Source organism: Macaca thibetana, chromosome 18 (assembly GCF_024542745.1).
Source record: "Macaca thibetana thibetana isolate TM-01 chromosome 18, ASM2454274v1, whole genome shotgun sequence".
Taxonomy (NCBI): domain Eukaryota; kingdom Metazoa; phylum Chordata; class Mammalia; order Primates; family Cercopithecidae; genus Macaca; species Macaca thibetana.
In genome coordinates this window covers 58811134-58836773 of record NC_065595.1, presented here as the reverse complement: position 1 = coordinate 58836773, position 25640 = coordinate 58811134, and the positions used below count along the sequence as shown (strand labels likewise).

The following is a 25640-nucleotide window of genomic DNA, read 5'->3' as shown; positions in this document are numbered from 1 at the left end:
AATTTAAATTAAAAACTTTTTTTGTAGTAGAGACAGGGTCTTGCCATATTGCCCAGGCTGGCGCTGAACCCCTGGCCTCAAGTGATCCTCCCACCTTGACCTCCCAAAGTGCTGGGGGCTTGAGCCACCTCGCCTGGCCGATAAAAGCAACAGTAGTTTGAGAAGACTGATATTTGTTCTTATTTAAATGTTTGGTAGAATCTAGCATTGAAACCTTTAGGCCCTGGGACTTTTCTCTGATGGGAGACATTTTTATTACTTCTTTGATCTTGTTACTCATTATTGGTCTGTTCAGGTTGTATATTTTTTATATATATATATATATATATTTTTTTTTTTTTTTTTTTGAAACAGGGTCTCCCTCTGTCACCCAGGCTCGAGTGGCACCATGTCAGCTCACTTCAACCTCTGCCTCCCAGGTTCAAATGATTCTCTTGCCTCAGCCTCTTAAGTAGCTGGGATTACAGGCATGTGCCACCACACCCAGCTAATGTTGTATTTTTTAGTAGAGGTGGAGTTTCACCATGTTGGTCAGGCTGGTCTTGAACTCTTGACCTCAAGTGATCCGCCCACCTCGGCCTCCCAAAGTGCTGAGATTACAGTTGAGCCACCTTGCCTGGCCAGGTTTGATATTTCTTCATGTCTCAATCTTGGTAGGTTGTTTATGTACAAGAATTTATCTATTTCTTCTAGATTTTTCAATTTGTTGGTATATAGATGTTCATGATATTCTGTCATGACCCTTTGCATTTCTGTGGTATCAGTTATGTCCCCATTTTTGTTTCTGATTTTATTTGGGTCTTCTGGTTTTATCTTAGTCTACCTAAAGATTTGTTGATTTTGTTTATCTTTTGAAAAATCCAGCTTTTCATTTTGTTGATATTTTCTCTTTTTATTGTGTCAATTTCATTTATTTCTGCTGATCTTTATTACTTCTTCCTTCTACTATTGTATTTGCTTTGTTTTTGCTTTTCTAGTTCCTTGAGCTGTATTGTTAGGTTATTTGAAATCTTCCTACTTTTAAAATTATTATTATTTTTTTGATACGGAGTTTCACTCTTGTTGCCCAGGCTGGAGTGCAGTGGCGTGATCTCAGCTCACTGCAACCTCAGCCTCCTGGGTTCCAGCGGTTCTCCTGCCTCAACCTTCCCGAGTACCTGGGATTACAGGCATGTGCCACCACGCCCGGTTAATTTTGTATTTTCAGTGGAGATCGGATTTCTCTATGTTGGTCAGGCTGGTCTTGAACTCCCAATCTCATGTGATCCACCTACCTCGGCCTCCCAAAGTACTGGGATTATAGGCATGAACCACTGCACCTGGCTTTAAATGATTGATTAGGTGTTTATTGCTATAGATATCCCTCTTGCTACTGCTTTTTCCATATTTCATAGATTTTGATATGTTGTGTTTACATTTTCATTTGTTTCAAGAAATTTTAAAATTTCCTTCTTAATTTCTTTATTGACCCTTTCATTGTTCAGGATAATGTCTAATTTCTTTCTAGTGTTATTCTATTGTGGTCAGAAAAGATACTTCATACCATTTCAACTGTTTTGAATTTAGTGAGACTTGTTTTGTGACTCAATATGTGGTCTCTTTTGGAGAATGTTCCTTGTGCTGATGAGAACAGTGTGTGTTCTACGGCAGCTGGATGAAGTATTCTGTGTGCCAGTTAAGTATATTTGGTTTGGATTGTAGTTTAACTTTGATATTTCTTTGTCGATTTTCTATCTGGATGGTGATCTCTTCATTAGTGAAAGTTAGATGTTGAAATGTCCCCTACTATTAAAGATATTGCAGTGTATCTTTCCCTTTAGATCTGTTGATGTTTGTGTTTTATATTTGGTTGCTCCAGTGTTGAGTGCGTATGTAATTGTTATATCCTCTTGCTGAATTGACCACTTTATAATTGTATAGTGACTTTTGTCTGTTTTTACAGTTTTTGACTTAAAGTCTATTTTATCTGATATAAAAGTGTAACTATTCCTGTTCTTTTTTGGTTTCCATTTGTGTGCAATATCTTTTTCCATCCCTTCATTTTCAGTCTGCATGTGTCTTTATAGGTGAAATGAATTTCTTGTAGGGAGTACACAGTTGGGTCATTAAAGCTGTTTTCTTTTACACATTCAGCCACTCTATGTCTTTTTTTTTTTTTTTTTTTTTTTTTGAGATGGAGTCTTACTCTGTCACCCAGGCTGGAGTGCAGTGGCACGATATTGGCTCACTGCAACCTCTGCCTCCCGGGTTCATGCAGTTCTCCTGTCTCAGCCTCCCAAGTAGCTGGGACTACAGGTGCCCTCCACCAAGCCCGTCTAATTTTTGTGTTTTTAGTAGAGATGGGGTTTCACCATATTGGTCAGGCTGGTCTCTAACTCCTGACCTCAGGTGGTCTGCCCGCCTCAGCCTCCCAAAGTGCTGGGATTACATGCATGAGCCACTGTGCCTGGCCTCACTCTATGTCTTTTAGTTGGAGAATTAGTTCATTTACATTCATTATTGTTATTCATCGGTAAAGACTACTGCCATTTTTGTTATTTGTTATTTGGTTGTTTTGTAACTCTTCTCTTCCTTTTTTTTTTCTTGCCCTCTTCCTTTGTGGTTAGGTGATTTTCTTTGGTAGTATGTTTTAATGTATTTTTTAAACAAATTTTATCACTTTTTGTTTTTGAGACAGGGTCTCACTCTGTCATTCGGGCTGGAGTGCAGTGACATGATCATAGCTCACTGAAACCTTGAACTCCTGGGTTCAAGCGATTGTCCCACTTTAGCCTTCCAAGTAGCTGAAACTACAGGTGCACACCACCATGGTCATTAAATTTTTTTTTTTATATAGATGGGGTCTTACGATGTTGCCCAGGCTGGTCTTGAACTCCTTGCCTCAGGCATTCCTCCTGCCTCAGCCTCCCACACTGTTGGGATTACAGGTGTGAGTCACTGCGCCCAGCCTGCGTTGTTTTATTTTTTTGATATGGAGTCTCGCTGTGTTGCCAGGCTGGAGTGCAGTGGTGTGATCTTGGCTCACTGCAACCTCTGCCTCCCAGGTTCAAGCAATTCTCCTGCCTCAGCCTCTCAAGTAGCTGGGACTACAGGCGCATGCCATCACGCCCAGCTAATTTTTGTATTTTTAGTAGAGTCAGGGTTTCGTCATGTTGGTCAGGCTGGTCTCGATCTTATAACCTAGTGATCCACCCTCCTTGGCCTCCCAAAGTGCTGGGATTACAGGCATGAGCCACTGCGCCCAGCCCTGTGTTGCTCATTTTTAGTATAGCTACTATATGTTTTTTCTTCCTGGTTACCATGAAGCTTACAGAAAGCATCTTATATGTGGGTGGCAAACCACACAGGTGCTGAGGCAAGAGACCAAGGGCACAAGCTGTTCCAATATAATAAAGAAAATATATAGAATAAGAATAGTTATAATAGTTATACTAGAAATAGATTATAGATTTGATTATATATGAATATTATTAATCATTAGTTTGTAGCATTACTCTTTATTCCAATATTATAATAATCTTTGTTCTACAGTTATAACCTAGGAAAAACCAGGCCATACAGAGATAAGAGCTAAAGGGACATGGTGAGAAGTGACCAGAAGACAAGTGCGAGCCCTCTGTTACGCCCAGACAGGGCCACTAGAGGGCTCCTTGGTCTAGTGGTAACACTGGTGCCTGGGAAGGCACCCATTACTTAGCAGACCTTGGTCTAGCGGTAGTGCCAGTGCCTGGGAAGGCACCCGTTAGTTAGACCGGGAAGGGGAGTTTCCCTTTCCCCGGGGGAGTTAGAGAAGACTGCTCCACCACCTCTTGTGGAAGGCCAGACATCAGTCAGGCCCGCCCACAGCCATCCGGAGGCCTAAATGTCTCCCTGTGATGCTGTGCTTCAGCGGTCACACCCCTGGTCCATTCTCATGTTTTGCCCTGTACATCTGGCGCTGCCTTCTAGATAGCAGTAGCAGAATTAGTGGAAGTATTAAAGCCGTTGATCTCTCCGAAAAGTGCATAGAAGAAATAATGACGTAAGCTGTCCACTCTCTCTTTCCGCCTCAGCTACCAAATAGGGAAGGGCCCCCTGTCCGGTGGACATGTGACTTGTGTGACCTTACCTATCATTGAAGATGACTCACACTCCTTACCCTGCCCCCTTGCCTTGTATACAATACATAACAGCGCGGCCAGGCACTTGGGGCCACTACCGGTCTCCATGTCTTGGTGGTAGTGGTCCCCCGGGCCTAGCTGTCTTTTCTTCTATCTCTGTCTTGTGTCTTCATTTCTACGATCTCTCGTCTCTGCACACGAAGAAAAAAACTCACAGGCCCAGTAGGGCTGCACCCTATATCTGGCGCCCAATGAGGATTTCTCTCTCATCTCTGCACACGAAGAAAAAAACCCATAGGCCCAGTAGGGCTTGACCCTATATTATACATATAACAAGTTATTTTAAACAGTTGACGTCTTAACTTTGATTACAAAGAAAATCAAACAGAGGAAAACTAAAAGACTCTACACTTTTTAATTCCTCACATTGTGACTTCTTCTTGTCTCTGTCTACATCTTTTGATATTCCGTATCTCTTAACTGTTTGCTTTTGATAAATTTGTCTTTTAGTCTTATACTAGAGTTATGAGGGGATTGCACATAATTATAGTATTAGAGTATTCTGAATCTGTGTAATTACTTTTACCAGGGAATGTTGTATCTTCACATGTTTTCTTTTTGCTATTACTATCCTTTTCTTTTAGATTGATGAACTCCCTTTACCATTTCTTGTAAGAAATGATGGTGATTAATTTCCTCAGCTTTTTTTCATCTGGGAAAGGTTTTATCTCCCCTCCATGTTTGAAGGAAAGCTTTGGTTGGTACAGTATTCTTAATTACCAGTTTTTTTCTTTTAGCATTTTGAATATGTCATCTTGCTCTCTCTTGTCCTGTATGGTTTCTGTTGAAAAGTCTGTTGCTAGATGAATTGATGCTCTTTTATGTGTTATTTCCTTCTCTTCTGTTGCTTATTTTTGGATCCTTTCTTTGTCTTTGACCTTTTAAGAGTTTGGTTAGTATATGTCTTGGGGTAGTCTATTTGGTTATTATTTGGTTTTTATTTGTTTGATGATTTCTGACCTTGCTGTACATTGATTTTTTTTTTTTTTTATAGTTTTTGCTTTTATCTTTCTCTAGATTTGGAAAGTTTTCTGTTATAATTTGAATAAACTTACCCCTTGTTCTTTCTCAACTCTCTCTTGAATGCCATTGACTCAATTTTGCTTTTTGGAGGTTAGTCTGTGTATCCTGTAGGCCTTCTCTATTCCTTTTCATTCTTTTTTCTCTTCTGTGTATTTTCAAATAGCCTATATCCAGTCCCACTGTTTTTATTTTTTTCCACTGCTTAATTAATTCTGCTGTTGAGAGCCTCTGATGCATTTTTCATTTCAACAAATATATTTCTCAGTTCTAGGATTTTTGTTTGATTTTGAAAACGTATTTCCACCTCTGTTAAATTTCTCTGATAACTTTCTGAGTTGGTTTTCTGTGTTATCTTAGAGTTCACTGAGTTTCTTTAGAACTGCTGTTTTGAATTCTTTAACTGAGAGCTTACACATTGCTGCCTTACTAGGGTTGGTCATTGGCACTTTGCTTTGTCCATTGGCTTCCTGTTTATTTTGTTTCTTATCGGCCTTTTATGGCTTCATATTGAAGGATCATTTTTTTTTTTCTAGTTTTTGCTGTCTGCTTGTTTTGGTCTTTCTAGGGCATACTTGCTTAGAGGTTCTTTGCAATTGCCTGTTGAATCCCCTCAATTCTAGATTGCTGCCTCCTTTTCAGAACTAAATGGTGCTTTAAGCCCCAGTTTGCGTTGGGTGTCACAAATGTTTGGAACTCTGTTCATCCTGAATTGGGCGGAAAGGAGTGGGAGCGGATCCCAAAAGTGGTACCTCGGCTGTGTGGGAAGTCTGGTTAGGGATTTATGGCCAGAAGACCCATGGAATGTGTGCCTCCTACAGTATAGTGCTGCTGAACAGCCACTCTGATTTGATGTCTGTTTTGGCTGAGATAAAGAGCAGAGTTTCAAGGGCCAGGCTTGCTAGTCCTGTATCTTCTCTTTGACTGTAGCTACCCTTAGGGATTTTTCTTCCTGCAGGTACTCATAAGGCTTCCTGTGGATTGAGGCAGGAATAATTTTCCTGCAAGGGAACCCAAGATGGTGGGGAAGCTGGCTCTCTGCCTTGATCTCACTTTTTCCAGGGTAGAGACTGTGATTCCTGGGGGAATTTTCTGTGCTTTGTGCCTGGTAGAAGGGGGAAGGATGTTGCAGATTCAGAAATTTGTTTCTTTTATTATCTGCTTGGAGTTTTTCATATCTCTGGCCCCAGGGATCATTTCAGCTTCAGACTTGAGTTCTGGGATATTGCTGGTGATAATCCTGGTGCTAGATACTTGTTTTTTTTTTGGTTTTCTATTGGGGAGGGTGAAGCCAGATTGTTTCTGCTCCGCGATTTTGGTGTTGCCACAGATATGTACACACACACTAATCCTTATCAGCAATATAAAATTGTGTGCATTTCCTCACTTCTGTACCTTTTAACATACTACTCCCTTTAGGTAAAATGCCAGCTCCTTTTTTTCTCCCTCGTTACCTGGATTAATTCCTCTACATCCTATAAATATTGAGTTTATATGATATGGGAACCTCCTCTCTCCTTTTACTCTCCATAGTATTATATATGCTTATACTCTTCATCTATTTAGGTTTACTTTTACCTATTAAAATTCATTTGATTTCTAAATTGCAAGTTTCTTGGAGGCTAGGGATGTCTTTTTAATTTTATTTGGGCCAAAATATATCTAATTCACTCTAGTAAGTTTATAATATTTTAAAGAAAAATCAATAAATTGAATAGTTGTCTTACTGACATGTACATAAAGAAGCTAACTCCCTGAGGTTCTTTGGGGGAAGGGATGTTATACAGAATAAGAAAAGTTAACATTAAGTTGCTTACCTAGGTATAGCATTAGGTCTGATTGTATTCAAATCTTATGAACATACATGATCATATCAGTAGATGCAGAAAAAGTACTTGACAAAATTCAACACCATTTCGTGATAAAAACACTAAAAATACTGGGACCAGAAGGGAACTTCTTTGGCTTGATAAAGGACATCTATGAAAAACCCACAGCTAACATCATCTTTAATGATGAAAGACTGAATACTTACCCCCTAATATCAGAAATAAGACAAGAATGTCCACTTTACTACTTCTGTTCAGCATTGTAGCAGAGGTTCTAGTCATAGCAACTAGGTAAGAAAAAGAAATAAAAGGAAGAAGTAAAAGAAAAAGAAGATGTAAAACTAACTCTGTTTACAGATGACCTGATATCGTATATAGAAAAACCCAAAGAATCCACAAAAGCCGTTGTAGCTAATAAATGAGTTCCGCAAGATTGCAGGAACCAAGATTGATACAGGAACATCAGTTGTATTTCTGTACACTAACAGTGAACAATATGAAAATGAAATTAAAACAATTTCATTTATAATGGCATCAAAAAGAATAAAATACTTAAGAATAAATTTAACCAAGGAGATGCGAGACTTGTACAGTGAAAACTACTGAACATTGTTGAAAGAAATTAAAGAAGACCTAAATAAATGACAAAACATTCCATGTTCTTAGATCAGGTTTAATATTGTTTAGATGGTGTATTAGTTTCCTAGGGCTGCTATAACAAATTACCATAAACTGGGTGGCTTAACAGAGATTTATTCTTTCACAGTTTCAGAGGCTAGAAGTCCACATTATGGGTGTTGGCAAGATTGGTTTGTTCTGGAGACTTTCAGGGAGTATCTGTTGTATGCCTTTCTCTGAGCTTCTGGTGCTTCCCAGCAATCCTTTTTCCTTGGCTTGTAGATGCATCACTCTATATTCTCTGCCACTCTCTTCACATGACCTTCTTCCCTGTGAGTCTATATTTCTTGGTGGGTATCTGTGCATGACTCTCTTATAAGGACACTAAACATTGAATTTAGGGCTTACCCTAATCCAGTATGACCTCACTTTAACTTGATTACATATGTAAAGTCCTTATTTACAAATAAGGTAACATTAACAGATACCTGGATTAGGACTTCAGCATATTTTGGAAGGGGGCATAATTCAACCCACAATAGATGGCAGTATTTCCCAAACTAATCTTCCGATTTAAGTGTAATCCCTATCAAAATCCTGGTACTTTTTTTGCAGATATTGACACACTGATACTAAAATTCATATGGAAATTCAAGGGACCCACAGTTATCAAAATAGTCTTGAAAAGGAAGAACAGAGTTGGAGATCTCACAATTCCTGGTTTCAAAACTTAACCACAAAGCTACAGTTATAAAGATAGTATATTAGTGATGTAATGTTAGACATGGATTAATGGAATAGAATTGAGAGTCCAGAAATAAGCCCCTTGCATTTAGGTCAATTTATTTATTTATTTATTTATTTTTAAGAGATGGAGTTTTGCTAGATTGCTCAGGCTGGAGTTCAGTGGGGTGTTCATAGGCACAATCATGGCGCACTATAGCACAGAACACCTGGGCTCAAGAGATCCTCCTGCCTCAGCCTCCTGAGTAGCTGGGACTACAAGCATGTGCCATTGCACTTGGCTGGTTAGTTGATTTTTGACAAGAGTTCAAGATACTTCAGTGAGAGATGAATGGTCTTTTCAACAAATGGTACTGGGATAATTGGATATCAACAAACAAGTTGAACCCCTACTATACACCATACACCAATATTATATCAAAATTGAACATAGACCTAAAGGTAAAAGGTAAAACTAGAAAACTCTTAGAATAAATCATAGCCATAAATCTTCATGACCTTGGATTAGACAATGGTTTAGTAGATATGACCCCAAAATTAGAAGCAACCAAAGAGAAAGTGGAGAAATAGTACTTCATCAAAATTAAAAACTTTTGTGTTTTAATGGAGACTATCAAGAAAATGGGCAACCCATGGAATGAGACAGAAAGTTTGCAAATTATATGGGTTAATAACGGACTTCTATGTAGAATATGTAAAGAACTCTTAAAATTCAATAGTTAAAACCTAATAGAAAAATGGGCAAAGGATTTGAATAGACAGTTTTCCAAAGAAAATACGCTATAGAGATGGTTAATAATGCCATTGTATTATTTGGCTAGGGTTGCCATAATAAAATACCACAGACTAGGTTGCTTAAACAATAGAAATTTATTTTCTCAGCTTGGGTAACATAACAAAACTCCGTCTTTACAAAAAATGCATAAAAAGAAAAAATTAGCCAGCTGTGATGGCATGTACTTGTTATCCCAGCTACTCAGGAGGATGAGGTGGGCAAATTGCTTGAGCCCAGGGAGGTCAAGGCTGGAGTTTGCCATGATCGCGCCACTGCAGTCCGCCATGGGTGACAGAGTGAGACCCTGTCTCAAAAAAGAAAAAAAAGTATTTTCTCACACTTTTGGATGCTAGAAGTTCAAGATCAAGGTGCCAACTGTGTTGGTTTCTGTTGAGGCCTTTCTTCCTGGTCTATAGATGGCCACCTTCTCTCCTCATTATGGCCTTTCTTCTGTGTGCACTTGGAGAGGGAAATCTTTGATGTCTCTTCCTCTTATAAGCGTACCAGCCCTATTGTATTTGAGACCCACCTGTAATACCCAATTTAATCTTAATTACTTCTGTAAAGGTCTTATCTGTAAATACAGTTACATTGGGGGTTAGGGATTCAGCGTATGAATTCTAAGGGGACGTGGTTCTGTTCACAACATTCATGAAAAGATGCTTGATATTACTATTAGGGAACTACAAAGCAAAACCACAATGGCATACCACTTCACACACTAAGATGGCTTGAATAAAAAAAAATAACAACTTTTGTTGAGGATGTAAAGCAATTAGACCCATCATGTATTGCTGGTAACACTGTAAAACAATTGGGTTGCTTTAAAAAACAGTTTGGTAGTTTCTCAAAATGTTAAACATAGAGTTACCATAGACCCAGCAGTTCCGCTCTTAGGTGTGTACCCAAAAGAATTTAATAATGTATGTCCATACAAAAAACTGTATATGAATATTGTGGAAGCATTATTCTTAAGCTCCAGAAAGTAGAAACAACCCAAATGCCTATCAACTGGTAAATATGATATATTCATACATACCACAAAGGAATCAAGTACTGGCACATACTGCAACATAGATGAATCTTGAATTATGCTAAGTGAAAGAAGCCAGTCACAAAAGATCACGTTGTGTGATTTTATTTATATAAAATATCCAGAATAAGCAAATCCATAGAAACAAGAAAGTATATGACTGGTTATTTAGGGCCTGGGGAAAGTGGTGAATATGGAGTAACTGCTAATAGTTATGGGGTATCTTTATGACATAATAAAAATGAAATTAGATAGTGGTTATGGTTGTACGACTCCATGAATATACTAAAAACCACTGAATTATATACTTTAAGTGGGTAAATTTTATGGTGCGTGAAATACATCTTAAAGCTGTCATTAATAAAAGAAGTAAAAAAAAGGTACAATTATTGCCTATCAGTCAATAAATAAAAAGGAAAAAAATCTTAAGGATATGACTTAAGTTCTGATTAGCATGTACTAACACATTTTGTGTTAAATAATCTCTTTGGGAATGTTAGGTTAGCATTAATTAGGAGGAGTATTTGCAGAATTCTTTCTTGTTCGAAATTTTTCTTGGGCAGTAGAGTGCTAACAGTAATATGATACTTGAGTTCTAGAAGATCTTTTTGTTCTTTATCCAACAGAACTTACTAAGTACTTATTCTGTATTAGGCCCTGTGATTAGTACTAGGATCACAAAGATGAGACATCGTCTCCTGCTTTGAAGGGGTTTCCTTTTTAGCTTGGATAGATAGAATGGGAAATAACTGTGATAACATGTTAAAAATAATATGATTGGTAAGTATTCAGAATTTTTTGAGAGTGCAAGAGAAGAGTGGTCATTACTGGGCAAATTAGAGAAAACTGCAGAGGGATAATTAACACTTGGAGTAAACCTAAAAGATAGACTGGGTTTCACTGGGAAAAGCACTCAGCAGAGGGAGCACTTGTGTGATGGCTGCTCTGTTTGGGCAGGATAGTAAGTCTAGTAAATTTTGGGTAATTGAGAATGAGATAAAAGGCACTGTTGTTGATATGGCTGAGAGAAAACTTCGTGTATATGATTTTTATTTTTAACTGGTCAGAGGCACTTTGTTCTCTTTGTGATTGCTTTGGAAAGAACAGTTTACTTGGCCGGGTGCCGTGGCTCACGCCTGTAATCCCAGCACTTTGGGAGACCGAGGCGGGTGGATCACCCGAGGTCAGGAGTTCAAGAACAGGCTGACCAACATAGCAAAACCCTGCCTCTACTAAAAATACAAAAATTAGCTGGGTGTTGTGGTGCGTGCCTGTAATCCCAGCTACTCGGGAGACTGAGGCAGGAGAATTGCTTGAACCTGGGTAACAGAGTGAGACTCTGTATCAAAAAGAGAAAAAATAAAGTAAACAAAGAACAGTTTACTTGTGTGGTTACAGAAAGTTAGTAAGCAGATTTTTATATGGTGTGACCACTCAGTCTTTTATATGCTGATAACCATTTGGACTAAGAAGAGGATATAATATGCCAATATTGTAGAAACTTATTTGACAAGGGAACCTTTACTCTTGGAATTCAGTGTGGAATTAGGGGAGGTGTTCTATTATCAATTGTGGTATATCTATTTGATGGAATATTAAGTAGTCATTAAAATGATTATTTTGAAGATGATAGCAGCATGGAAAATGCCTGTATAAAGACATCAGCATCCAAATTAGTTTGATACAATGATTACAATTATGGCAAATATCCATGCATGGAAAATTAAAACTAGATACTATTTTTATCCTTTAAGTTGGTAGTGGTGTGGGGAAATGATACACTCTTTGTAGAGCAGTTTGGTTCTACTGGAATTGGAAAGAAATGTATACTTTGATCAGACAGTTCTTTTAAGAATCTCTACTGAAATACTGACCTCATGTGCACAAAGATGTATACACAGGGATGGTCTTTACATCACTGTATATATGGGTGACAGTTTGGAAGCACTTTAAATGATAGTCAATAGGACAATAGTTAAGTACATTAGTATGTATCCAAGTGATGGAATACTCTGTAGCAGTTAAATTGAATTAAGGTCTATTCAATTTAGGTCTGTATTCTTAGACCTATTTAAGATAGGTCTGTATCTGTGACACTAAAAAAATAAACCTTCCCAGATGTATTCTCTGAAAAAAAGTCACAAAATATATGTGTGTATGTGTCTCTATGTCTATGTATACATATGTATGTATATAATATTCCCATTTATGGGAAAACAACTGTGTTATGAATGTCATTCAGCATATTGATAGAATGTCTGTAAGGACACAGAGTAGAATATTAATAGTGGTTTCTAGTGGGATGGGAGTGATGATCCAGGGTGTTTGTGTGAAATGGAACTTTTACTTTACATGTTTCTGAAATTTTGAATTTTTAACAGTAATTATGTATTACTTTTATAACAGTTTTAAAAAACATGCAGGGGAGAATAGACAAAAGTATACCAAAATATTTACACTTGTATTAAGGTGGTAAGATTATGGATGACTCTTTTCCCAAATTTGTATATTAAAATTATGAAAAGGAGGTGCTGGGGCGGTGGTTCATGCCCGTAATCCCAGCACTTTGGGAGGCTAAGGCAGACAGATCACTTGAGCTCAGGAGTTCAAGACCAGGTGGGCTAACATGGTGAAATCCAGTCTCTACCAAAAATACAAAACTTAGCTGGGGACGGTGGCACGTGCCTGTAATCCCAGCTACTTGGGAGGCTGAGGCAGGAGAATCACTTGAACCTGGGAGGCGGAGGTTGCAATGAGCCGAGATCACGCCCCTGCACTCCAGCCTGGGTGACAGAGCAAGACTCTGTCTCAAAAAACAAAACAGAACAAAACAAATATATATGTATATGTATATATATAAAAATAAAGGAAACACAAGTCGTTCAGGATATAATTGCAAAGGATTGTCTTACTCTTTTGATCTTCAGTGTTTATGAATTTTGTATTAAAATTAAGCAAACCTATCCATTTTGAGGTTTAGCTTTGCTCTTGTAGGTGGACCTTCAATCCTGCTGTTCTCACTAAAGCGAACATTGTCCGAAGTGGAGAAGCTGCTCAAGGTGCAGAAGGAGGCACTTCACAGTTTCAAGTGGGTGATCTTGTACAAGTTTGTTACGACCTGGAACGAATTAAACTTCTACAAAGAGGACATGGAGAATGGGCTGAAGCGATGCTTCCGGTAAGTATGTATAGAATGATTCTGGGCTGGAAATTACAGTATGCTTATGTCGTTTTTTAAAAGTAAATTAATGTAGAAATTAAATTGGCATAAAACTTCCTAGAGTTGTATTCTCCATGTACACCTAGACATACTCATGCTTTTAGTTTTCTAATTTATCCCAGTTAAATTAGCCTGGGAAGGTCCAGAAAAGGTTACAGTTAATATTTAATATTTTTTGATAGAGTAGTTATTGGAGAATGTTATGTGGTGCAAGTCAGCAGTGGTTTTCCTGATACTTAACCCCAGAATGATACAGGTCTGTGCCCATCTGGTCTCTAGCAGTGCTGGACCAGTGCAGCTTTCCTGATTTGGGAGCCTGCGTCTAAAACTTGAGCATGAAAGAGCAGCTCAAAATGTGTGTGCTTTCATAGAGTGAATTTGTTTCCAAAGAGCTACAGTTTAATTTTTTATTTAGTCATTTTTTCATCAAATGTTCAGCAGCAAGAAACAAATTGGCTTGTTCTGCCCTCTCTTTAACCATCCTTCCCTTTCCCTGTCTGTATCCCTTGCTTCTGTCCTTCTGTTCCCACCTTTGGTATTACTGTGTCACCCTGCCATCCCTTATGCTGCCTTGTTCTGTTTCCCTTCCTCCTCCACCTTGCTGTGTCTTCCTCTGTAGTTCTCCACCTTGCCTACTGCCATCTCCTGTCTCATTCAGCCTCTCAGCTCCTGTCCTGTCTGTCCCTCCATTCCAGTCCCATTCAGTGCCTCCATCCTGTCCCATGTACTTCATCTCACATCCCTTTTAGTATCCTGTCACCCCCACTCTACTGTAATTGTTCAGTCTCTTCTCCTGGCCAGCACCTCCTTCTCTTCCTATCCAGCCCCAACACCTGCTCCATCTCATCCCCTCCCATCCTGCCTAGTCCCTGATCAGTAGTGGGACCATGCCTGTGAATAGCCACTGCACTTTAGCCTGAGCTAATGTGAGACTGACTCTTAAAAAAAAAAATGCAAAAAATAAAAAATGAGCTAAAAGAAATTAAGAAAATGAAAAAATGTAAGAGAAGGAAATCAGAAATGAGGTGATATAACTTAGGAAATAATTAAAAAGAAGTGAAAAAGTCGTAAGTGAAGACTAAGCTGGAAGGAACACAGAGCAGAGCAGATAAATGCAACAGATAATGCCTAAGAGAAATGGAAGGTGAAAAAGCAGGAAAATTTTAAAAATAAAAAAGGCAAAAGGTATTTCAGAGAAAGCAACAAACATGAAATAGCATATATATATACACACATACACACACACACACTCACACACACATACACACACACATACACACACACATACAAGGTATCCTTGTAGAAAGGAGAAACAAAACCCAAATAAATGAAACAAATATGAAAATTTGTAATTTTAGAAAAATTTTCCTGGAATGAAGAAAACAATTTGAAACTAAACGTTGAAGGGGCACATTGCATACCTGGGAAAACTGACCCAGAACAACAAACACTGGGCCATATTCTGGTAAAATAACTGAATCTTCAAGAAGAGAGAAAGTATCCAGGAAAAAAGACCAGGCAGGTTATTGGTCCTAAAGGAAAGAAAATTATTTTGCTGTTAAGAAAAAAATCTCGTCTCAGTGTTTTATGCCAGAAAACAGTGAGATAGCATTTAAGATACTCAAGGAAAGAATATAAGCTGAAGATTTTATATGTAACCAAACTGACTTTCAAGTATAACTGTGCTATGAATATGTGAGAATTCTTGTTCCCATGAGTCCTTTCTAAGTAATTTGCTAGAGAATGAGTTTCAGACAACCAAAACAACTGAAGAGACATCAAGTGAAGGACTAGTGATCATGGAATATGTATTGATTTGTTGGACTAAGATTAAATGAATGTTGTAAAGGAAAGGGTAGAATATATAATGATTATGTGTTCTAACAATGTAAAGTATAGTTGTAAAAAACAGGGTGGAAATTGAGCACATGAAAAATTTAATATGTTTGCCTTTTAGTTGTATTAACTGGGACTAAATATTATTTTAGATCAAAATATTAGAAAAGAGAAAGTGTAGGGTAAGGACACATGAATGACTAATTTCAGTATTGCACATACTAGGGAACCAAGTTGATATATATATGTATTATATATATATAAAATAACTATTAGGACAATGCAAACTGTATTAAAGCAGACAGTGCAATGATAAACTATGAAGTTAAAAATAAGTGTCCCTATATAAAAAGGGAATAGGATATAAGGGGCAAAGAAGTAAGGGAGACCTCTTTGAATATGTCTTATTTTATAGATTTGATTTGAAATCACATACATATTTAATACAATTGTAAAACAAAATTAAATTTAAAAAGAAAATTCCTAAAAGTGGAAAATAAAATGAAGCAAATGAAACTAAATGTGTTTCTGTTAGCATAACCATGTAGAGAGAAAATTCCAAGTAATTTTTTAAACACAGTTAATTTTTCTTTATATCTTCATAGGAAGAATAGACCCTAAAGAGCTGCATGGAAATGAAATGTTTAACACTTTTCAGAAATCTTATTGCATGTAGTAGTGTTGATATTGTTATTCCGAGATTGTTAGATGTACCAAAAACCAGATGAGTACTTGTGTGATAATTCTGTTACTCCTTTGACTTTGAGGATCAGAATTATCAGAGTTGTGAAAGGAGATGCAGATATAATATAGAGGAGGTAAAGACCCTGTAGTCTTGAATTTGAATGAAAAGAGTGTTTGAATTCATGATTTATGCTTCTTTAAAAACAAAACAAATGTCTTCTTTTGAGAAGTGTATGTTCATATCCTTTGCCCACTTTTTGATGGAGTCATTTGTTTTTTTCTTGTAAATTTGTTTAAGTTCTTTGTAGATTCTGGATATTAGACCTTTGTCAGATGGGTAGATTGCAAAATTTTTCTCCCAGCCATAAAAAAAAGAATGAGATCATGTCCTTTGCAGGGACATGGAAGAAGCTGAAAGCCATCATCCTTAACAAAGAAACACAGAACAGAAAACCAAACACCGCATGTTCTCACTCATAAGTGGGAGTTGAACAATGAAAACACATGGGCACAGGGAGGGGAACAACACATACTGCGGCCTGTCAGGGGGTGAGGAGCAAGGGGAGGGAGAGCATTAGGACAAATAACTAATATAATGCAATGCGAGGCCTAGAACCTAGATGATGGGTTGATAGGTGCAGCAACCACCATGGCACATGTATGGCTATGTAACAAACATGCACATTCTGCACATATATCCCAGAACTTAAAGTAAAATTAAAACAAATAAGAAAAAAATGCCCCAAACAAGAACTCCTATTTCCTAGCTGTATTCATGAAAATGCCTCCACAGTGACCATTTTAGTAATAACTAAACTTAGTGCCCAGGTTATGGTTTGCAAGCAGCCTTTCTCTTAGTAAGGAGCCAAGGATTTTTGGAGAAATGGCTAATTCTAGCTCTTTGACAAGAGGTGAACAAAATGAGCCTCATACCGGGTAACAAGGAAGCTTTCACTGGTTTCTTAGGGCCATTAGCAACCAACTTGAAGGGGTTCTTGCTGACTATGTACAGAGAGCCAACGAGTTACTAAACTACACCAATTAGTAAAATTCAAATGGTAAGAAACTTTGTAAGACAAAGAACTGTTTTTCAACAAATAATTTGCAAAGAAAAAAATGTACGTATGGACTTTATGTGGATCTTGATTTAAACAAACTAAAAAAACTGGTAATTTATGAGGTAATTGGAAGTTTGAACACTGAAATTTTGTGATATATAACTATTGTAACTTTGAGTTGATAATAAATAGCATTGTAAAATATGTTACTAAAAAAAGAGTTCTTACTGTTTGGAGGTACACACTGAAATAATACTGGAGGGCAGCATGGGTAGGGAATAAAGGAAACAAGATTAGCCATGAGCTGATAATTGTTACAAATGGTTGATGGGTACATGAGGATTCAGTATGCTATTGTCCAGTTTTGTATCTCTTGGAAGTTTTCCATAATAAAAAGTTGAGGAGAAAAAAACGAAAGAATGTAGCCTCATAGAGTTTGAGATGATAATGGAAAATTCCAAGTGAAAATGTCTAATAGGCAGTTAAAAAATTAGAATTACTATGTGTATGTGGGGGTGAGGGGTAATTTTGTGTTTTCAAAAAAAAAAAGGTGATAGTTGTCAAAGTGGGTTGAATTTTCAATGAAGAAGAGTAAAAACCTATGGAATAAAATTTTGGGAAAATGCACAGGTTTAGGAATATGAGGAAGGGAAGGAACTGGCAGAAATCAGATGATTCCAAAAAGGGTTTAAACATAGATGTAAGCTTGAGCCGTTCTTGTCCAAATTAGTTTTTTGTTTTTAGAAATCCGATTTTCTTTTTTAGGTTTTATTGATGATAGATTTTAGACTACTTGAGTTGCAAGTTCTCAAAATGTACCTTATGGGTTTAAAAAGGAAGGATTGAATATCAAAATAGATTTTTATAAACTCATATGAATAGGATAGACTTCATCATGATTTGTCTCATATTCTTGTAGAAGTAGTTTTATTATTATTAAAAGATATTTTTTAACATTTGTACTTATTCAAATAACCCATTTCTGTATGATTATCCTTTGAAAGTTTTTTCATTAGTAATAAGTAAAATTATTACTTTAAGCATACAAAAACTAGTGATTGATTTTATGGCATATACTTTAGACTTGGAAATATGAATCTATTTCTTTTCCCCAAGACTTTAGGTAAAGTTGGCCGAGTACAACAGATTTATTCAGACAGTGATTTAAAGGTGGAAGTTTGTGGAACATCTTGGACATACAATCCAGCAGCAGTTTCCAAGGTGGCATCTGCAGGATCAGCCATTAGCAATGCATCTGGTGGTATGTTTTATATTGTGTTTCTTTAAAAGTAATATGGTTTACATTAAAACCTTTGCTAATTTCCCAGTTCTCATATACAGATAATGTTGTACATGTGCTTAGCTTTGTTCCAGATTACACAGCCTTACTTGAATATTGATCACCTTTAAACTTTCACTAAAAATTATTATTATTTTTTAGTGTGTTGAACAACCTTTATTCTGGCCGAAGTACTCCCTGGAGAAGTTCCATAAAATGTGTGCTTTTTCTTGGATGTATTAGGGGATTTTCCACATCAAATTTGAGATTCCTAAAATTCAAGATTCTACTCTTTAGTCAGAACTTTTGTTTTCTGCCAAAGAACCATCACTTTCTTAGACTGCTTCATTTTTTCTGTATTTCCAACATTATTGCTAGCAGATGGCTTTCTTCTTGTATATTTTTACATATCAGTTATTTTTTCTCTTACCATTTAATGAGTTATTATACATGCTACCATGAGTAGAAAACTATGTTAAAATGTGAATTGCTGGATGCTTGAGTAGATCATTCACATAGTCTTTCTTTCCTGTGCTCCAGCTTTGTATACACAGACTCAGTTCATTTTACAACATATTACAAGTTACTGTATGTACATGCTGTCATCCGGAAAAGGAGATAGAACTGTAACTATAAATAGTAAGAAACAAAAGGAAAGCATAAAGTAACTTCCAATTTTACTTTTGTTCTGCTTTCTGCTTCCTCTGCCTTTTTGTTTATTCTTTCCTGCTGTCATTTGCTAGTATGCTTAACATTTAAATCCGGTGTTTATTTTTACCTTGAGGTTAAATGACATTATGGTAGGTTGACTACATACAGAGTAGAAGAGTGAAGGACAGTTAATAGCCTAGTCTCAAATTATGTGGACTTGGCCCACTTTGTCATTTGTCCCTTGCCCTATTTTGTGATTTCTCTGCTTCATAATAAGTACCCCAAGAATTCAGGAGTAGAGCTTTGTAGCTTCTGTATTGATTGATACTGTTTAGAAAAAAATACCTTATGAAAGGGTTTAGGTATATTCATCCCTGGTTCATTGTTGTTTTTGTCAAAACCAATCAGTTGGCACTTATTGAAAGTTATTAGCACTTAAATGTCTGGTTTCAACCTAAAGAAAATTGGTTTGTCCCTAAAATATGTCCCCAGATATTACAGAGATTGTTGCTTTTGCTTTTTTTTTTTTTGTTTTTTGAGACGGAGTCTCGCCATGTTGCCCGGGCTGGAGTGCAGTGGCGCGATCTTCGCTCACTGCAAGCTCCGCCGCCTCCCGGATTCATGCCATTCTCCTGCCTCAGCCTCTTGAGAAGCTGGGACTACAGGCGCCCACCACCACGCCCGGCTAATTTTTTTTTTTTTTTTGGATTTTTAGTAGAGACGGGGTTTTACCATATTCACCAGGATGGTCTCGATCTCCTGACCTCGTGATCCGCCTTGGCCTCCCAAAGTGCTGGGATTACAGGCGTGAGCCACCGCATTCGGCCAGATTGTTGCTTTTGATCATAATCATTGATTGAATTATTTTAAAGTCTGTAGTATTGAGCTCTGAGAGTCACTGTAGTGTCCTTAAAACCTGAAAGGAAGTTTGTATCATTGTGGTACTCCCATAGTACTGTATTTATTCATAAACTTTTTACGATAACTTTTAAATCTTGAATTATTAGTATATAATGCACTACTTTTTCTAAAATTATAATTTGATATACATGAATTGGAGAAAACTTGGAATACTTAAGGGCTTGCATTTAATGCAGCTTTTTATAGTAGGGATTATAACTTGCATGGGTAGTTATATGTAGCATAGTAGAAAAATAACATTAGTGATGGAAATAATAAAATAGGAAAAGATTATAGAAATATTGGGTAATATTTGTTTCTTGATAGTTAAGGTTTGAGATCCTCCTATATTAGCAGCTTTATTTGATGCTTTACAGAAAGACTCTCACAACTCCTGAAGAAATTATTTGAAACCCAAGAATCTGGTGACCTCAATGAAGAATTAGTTAAGGCTGCTGCCAATGGAGATGTTGCTAAAGTGGAAGATTTGCTTAAAAGACCAGATGTGGATGTGAGCATTTTAAAAATTATTTTGAAACATACAAAAAGTAGAATAGTATAATGAACCTTATCCTCAACAATTACTAAGATTTTGTCAGATGTGCTTCATTTATTCCTTCTTTCTTGTTTTTGTGAAGTATTTTAAAGCAGATATCAGACATTCTTCAGTGTGCATTTCTAAAAAAAAAGAGATATTTTTGTATTTAACATTATGACCCTTTTTATGATTGACACAACTTAAATTTTGGTTTTTAAAGACTAGTATCCTTTTGGGAAATTCAGCAATTTTTTTTTCTCATGTAAACATCATTTTATGACATCTTCTAAGTATGTTTTAGTAAATTTTATAAGCAATTTTATTTTTTAATTTTTGTGAGTACATAGCAGGTGTGTATATAAGCAATTTTCAATCCCTCTTTTCAAAATATTTAATGTAATTCCTCTCCACCTCAATGATAGTTGACTGTTTCACAATTTATAAGGCAGATGAATTAAAGGCCATATATTTTATAACTATTCCTAGGTTATGTTGTATTTTTGCCATTCATACAAGCCATCTTTTAAGTGGGCAGTTTTGATTCTAGTCATTGTGCTTTGGCTTTGGCATTGACAACTTGCTGGCACCAGTATTATGTTCGGTGCCAGCCAAAAGTTGTAGTTGGAGTGACAATTTGAATCATTCTCACTGTACTGTAAGGGCTTTTGTTATCATACCTTTCTTTGCATGTTTGTTTGTTTTTAAGTATGCTAGACAGTTTGAAGATCGGATCTATAATTGTAAAGTATTAGTGTCTTATTTCTTCTATAAGCTCAACATGTTAGCTTTATTATAAAGATCAGTTGTAGCAATATAGCACAGCAATTTGTTGATTGGTTGTGAGCTGTGTAAAAATAATTTGCCTTAAATGTTGAAGTACCAAGTATTTTTTGTGTTCGAAAGATGGATTTCCTTTGTATTCCAGTCAAGCAAATTTAGATTTTACTATAATTTTTTTTCATTTACTTACTAATTTATTTTAAAATTATTTTTTAAGAGCGTTACAGTACTAAAAATTTAAAGGAAAATACAGTTCTATAAGGTTTGTTATGAAAAATAGCATCTCCTCTTTCTCACCCCTATTTTCCTGTTCTTCAGAGGCAACTATTCTTAGCTGGCTAATAGCCTTCATATTTACCTCTACATTTTCCAGTAACATAACGATATACCTCTGTTATAATGTCTTAATTTTCTTTCTTCCTTTCCTTTCCCTTTTCCTTTCCTAGATCTTTTGATACCTCACTGTGGAAGGTGAGGATTTAGCTTTATTTCACCACTTCCATCCCATCCCCACCAGACACACACATACTGTTTCCAGCTTCATCATGTAGTTATATTATATTGTAATTTTGTTTGGATTAAAATTAGTTGTGCATGTTATGTAAATGACATTCATAGCCATGCTGTGGAGTATATTAGATTATGTTTTCCTACCTAACTTTTTGTTTTTAATTGGAGTTAATAATTGTCATTTTTAAAAAAATTGAAGTATAATTTTCATACAGTGAAGTACGTGGATCAGCCAGTTTTGACAAATGCATACCACCCACATAGTCCACACCTCTATTAAGGTGTAGAATATTTCCTTCATTCTTAAAAGTTACTTGTGGTCTTTCGCAGTCCCTCTGCTTACACATAATTTTTATATTTTTTCATTTGTTAGTAATCTGTATTCTTATACTTAATTTCTTCCTAAATTCCTCTTTAATCGTAACATACCTCAATTGCTCGAGACATTTAAGTACAACAGATGAAATGTATTCATTTTCATCTTCTGGGAGACATTTCTCTTATGCCTTCTGATATTCTCCATCTGAACAGGGTTTCCTCTGCACTGGATGCCCACTTGGAGTGTCTTCTCACCCATCATCCTGAGGGTTCCCTTCTCTTCTCTCCTATGTTGAATTTCTTGTTTTCTGTATCCCCTGTCTTTTTGTTTCTACATTTTCTCTCTTTTTGGTGAGGTAAGGCTTTTATTAGCTTCTGAGAAACGATGCATGGGAAATAGACCTTTAATATCTGAATTTTTTTTAAACTCCACAGTTAAGTTTTAGATTGGAATAGAGTTCTAGGTTAGAAGTCATTTTCCTGTAGAATAATTCCAGAATTACTATGGAGAAGATATAAGCCATTCTGATTCCTGAACTTACATGTACGCTATTTTTTCTCTTAAGCATGATGATATTTTGTTTTGGTCAGCATTAAGAACTTGCACAATGATACACATTGATGTGGATCTGTTTTCATCCATTGCTTTAGGTGTTTGACTTTTTAAAACTGGAAATCATGTCTTTCATATCTGCAAATTTTCTTTAGTTGTTTTATTGGTTATTCTTGGACTATTCCTCAGATTTTCTTTTTCTTTTTTTTCTCCTGTTTTTTTCTTCCCCCACTTCCTTTCTGAGAGGTTCCTTAACTTAATTTTCTCACCCTTTTTCCAAGATTTTTATTCCATCAGTTTTAAATTTCAAGCTTTTCTTGGTTGCCCTTTTCACATTCCTTTTGATAGTATCATGTTGGTGTTTAAAGAGGATACAATATCATTTTTTTTCCTTACTGAGCGTATATGATAGGTCTTTATAAGAAAACAAGTTCTTGGCCGGGCGCGGTGGCTCAAGCCTGTAATCCCAGCACTTTGGGAGGCCGAGACGGGCGGATCACAAGGTCAGGAGATCGAGACCATCCTGGCTAACACGGCGAAACCCCGTCTCTACTAAAAACACAAAAAATTAGCCGGGCGAGGTGGCGGCGCCTGTGGTCCCAGCTACTCGGGAGGCTGAGGCAGGAGAATGGCGGGAACCCGGGAGGCGGAGCTTGCAGTGAGCTGAGATCTGGCCACTGCACTCCAGCCTGGGCGACAGAGTGAGACTCCGTCTCAAAAAAAAAAAAAAAAAAAAAAAGAAAACAAGTTCTTGTGTCTGCTTAAGTTTTTTGTCTCTTCTGAGTTACTGTTTTCACATCAGAGCCATTCCTCAGACGTCTGGTAATCCTTGGTTGTTCGTTCATCTATAAGAGGGGACAAATCTCCAATCCTTGGTTGTCCATTCATATCTCAATAGGACATTACAAAGCTGATTGATAGCTCTCCTCACCTGGACTTAATTGACTAACTTTGCATTATGGTGATTGGGTGTGTAGAGTTTTGGGGGATCTCTAAATACCATCCTATAGAAATCTATTCTCTACAGTTGTTCAAGTTTTCCTGTCTGGGGATGAGATGCAGGCAGCTAGTGTTCTGTCCTTGAGTTTGAGGAGTGGGCTTGGAGTGTGACCATTGCACATCAGACTTACACCTGAGGCCCCCCTTGTTACCTATGATGTGCTTATGTTTGTAGGCTTTGAGTTTGTCTGGGATTTCCTGTGCTCTTTACACTGTGGCTTCCTGTTCTCTCTAAAGTGAGATAACGCTTTTCCATCTGTTTTCTCTCTTTCACAAAAAGTGTTAGTTTTTCTTGTTTTCTGATGTTCTCCCTTTATCTTTATGGATTTTTACTAAAATAAAATTATTTTAATGTCGTTTTAGTGTGGTTTCAGGAAAGATAGTATATAAACATGTGGCCAGGCTACCATCTTTAACCATCTTTAATGGTTTTGTGGATGGGAGTAAAAGGGGTAGAATTAAAGAATTGCACTTGGCCTTGGGTATGTCCATGGATTAGTTATACATGTACATGACATCTGGAGTGAAGGGAAGGTTGGAAATTGCTGCTTTATAATAGTTGTATATACCTACCTTGTGTATCCTTATTTATTATCCTTGCAGTTTGCCTGCAAGTTGATGTTTGGTATTTTTGTTGAATTGAATTTATTTATCCTTAGCAGCTAATATCTTTTCTAAAAGTTTTCTTTTCACTTCAGTGCGTTTTTTCATTGAACCATGGACTCAGAGATTAATCTAAAAAGAAGTATATATACAAAACTAACTTAACTTACTTCCTTTCTTTCCTCCCTTCTTTTTTCCCTTCTTTCAACTTTGCAGATTGCCTAACAGTTATTTCGTAACTCTTTGGACAATGGAACTTTTGTTTTTTAAAACAATGCTTGCTTCCCTTCTCTGAATTAAGAAGTCTGTAGTTATTTGAACTATGATATATGGAACACCAACCTAAATTATTCTCATGGAATCATACAGTATACTAGATTTAAACCTACACTGTATGTATATATTGCCTGTTTCTGATTATTCATTCATTCATTCATTCTTTTTTAAAAAAAATTTAGGTAAATGGGCAGTGTGCTGGCCACACAGCTATGCAGGCTGCTAGTCAGAATGGACATGTTGACATTTTGAAGTTACTTTTGAAGCAAAATGTGGATGTCGAAGCTGAGGTAAGTAAACTTGAAAAATATTTTAAGTAAACATTTATTTCCTAGAAATAATACTTGTATATCATGAGATGGATTGTTTTTATTTTTGAAATTTAATATCCACCTAAGACTTTTCTGATTGAAAATAAAAATCTGACAGAGACTTGTCTTTCTGTGATCCTTTATATTTTAGCCATACTCCTAGGTAAAGATAGGAGTTGAGTTTCATGCTACTGTGGTGTAACCATCATGTTTTACGGAGCTAAAGGTGGGCTCGTCCAAGTATCAGGAATCATAGTAGGGAAATTGAAGGACGAGGAATGTAAGTCCACTGGGTCAGAATCTTTCCTGATCTCTGTGACACTTGGAAACATTTTTTGTTGTTGTTTTGTCGTAACTGAATTAGCATTTTTAAAGTTTTATTGTTTCTTGACCTTAATGTGAATATTTGAAGAGTTCATAATGCATGTTTATCACCGTATGTGTGTATATATGCTTCATTTAATTTAGAATATATTCTTATAAAAGAGAAACACTTCTTAATATCATTGGAGTCTGGATTGGGGATCTCTCTATATCTCTAGTGTGAAGGATGGCTTGCTTTGTCTTACTTAGCTACTCATTACTAAAAATGTATTTGAATCACACTTATTTTAGTATAGTGCAAGATTATTTAGAATAAATCAAATTGTAGCAAATTTAAATTAGGCAGAAAATTGCAGTTTTGTCTAAAAAACACTCTCATCTGTGAGAGCTTAATGAGGACTTGAATTGCTGAGGGCTAAATTGGATCAGCCTGATTTTACTAATTAAAAAATTTAAAAAGACGCATATTGGAAAAGAGAAGCCTTTTCTAGTCTTATGTTACTTTTTCTTTTTTCTATAAATGTATGTATTTTGAATTGTTGGACAGCTACTAAAGAGCCTGTGGTTTTTAAGGTTAAACAGGTCATCTGTAATGTTGGAATTTTCTGTTGGCTAGAAATA

At 36.5% G+C, this 25640-nt stretch overlaps 1 protein-coding gene across 3 annotated transcripts in view; it reads left to right on the top strand.

Annotated features, from left to right (window-relative positions):
• The window catches only part of MIB1 (MIB E3 ubiquitin protein ligase 1), a 133589-nt gene that overhangs the window by 39888 nt on the left and 68061 nt on the right, over positions 1–25640 (top strand). For all 3 annotated transcript variants that reach the window (XM_050767618.1, XM_050767617.1, XM_050767620.1), the window contains 4 exons: positions 13174–13357; positions 18094–18238; positions 20185–20318; positions 24567–24674. In XM_050767618.1, coding sequence (XP_050623575.1) covers positions 13174–13357; positions 18094–18238; positions 20185–20318; positions 24567–24674 — 571 coding nt within the window. The remainder of the gene's footprint in view (positions 1–13173; positions 13358–18093; positions 18239–20184; positions 20319–24566; positions 24675–25640) is intronic.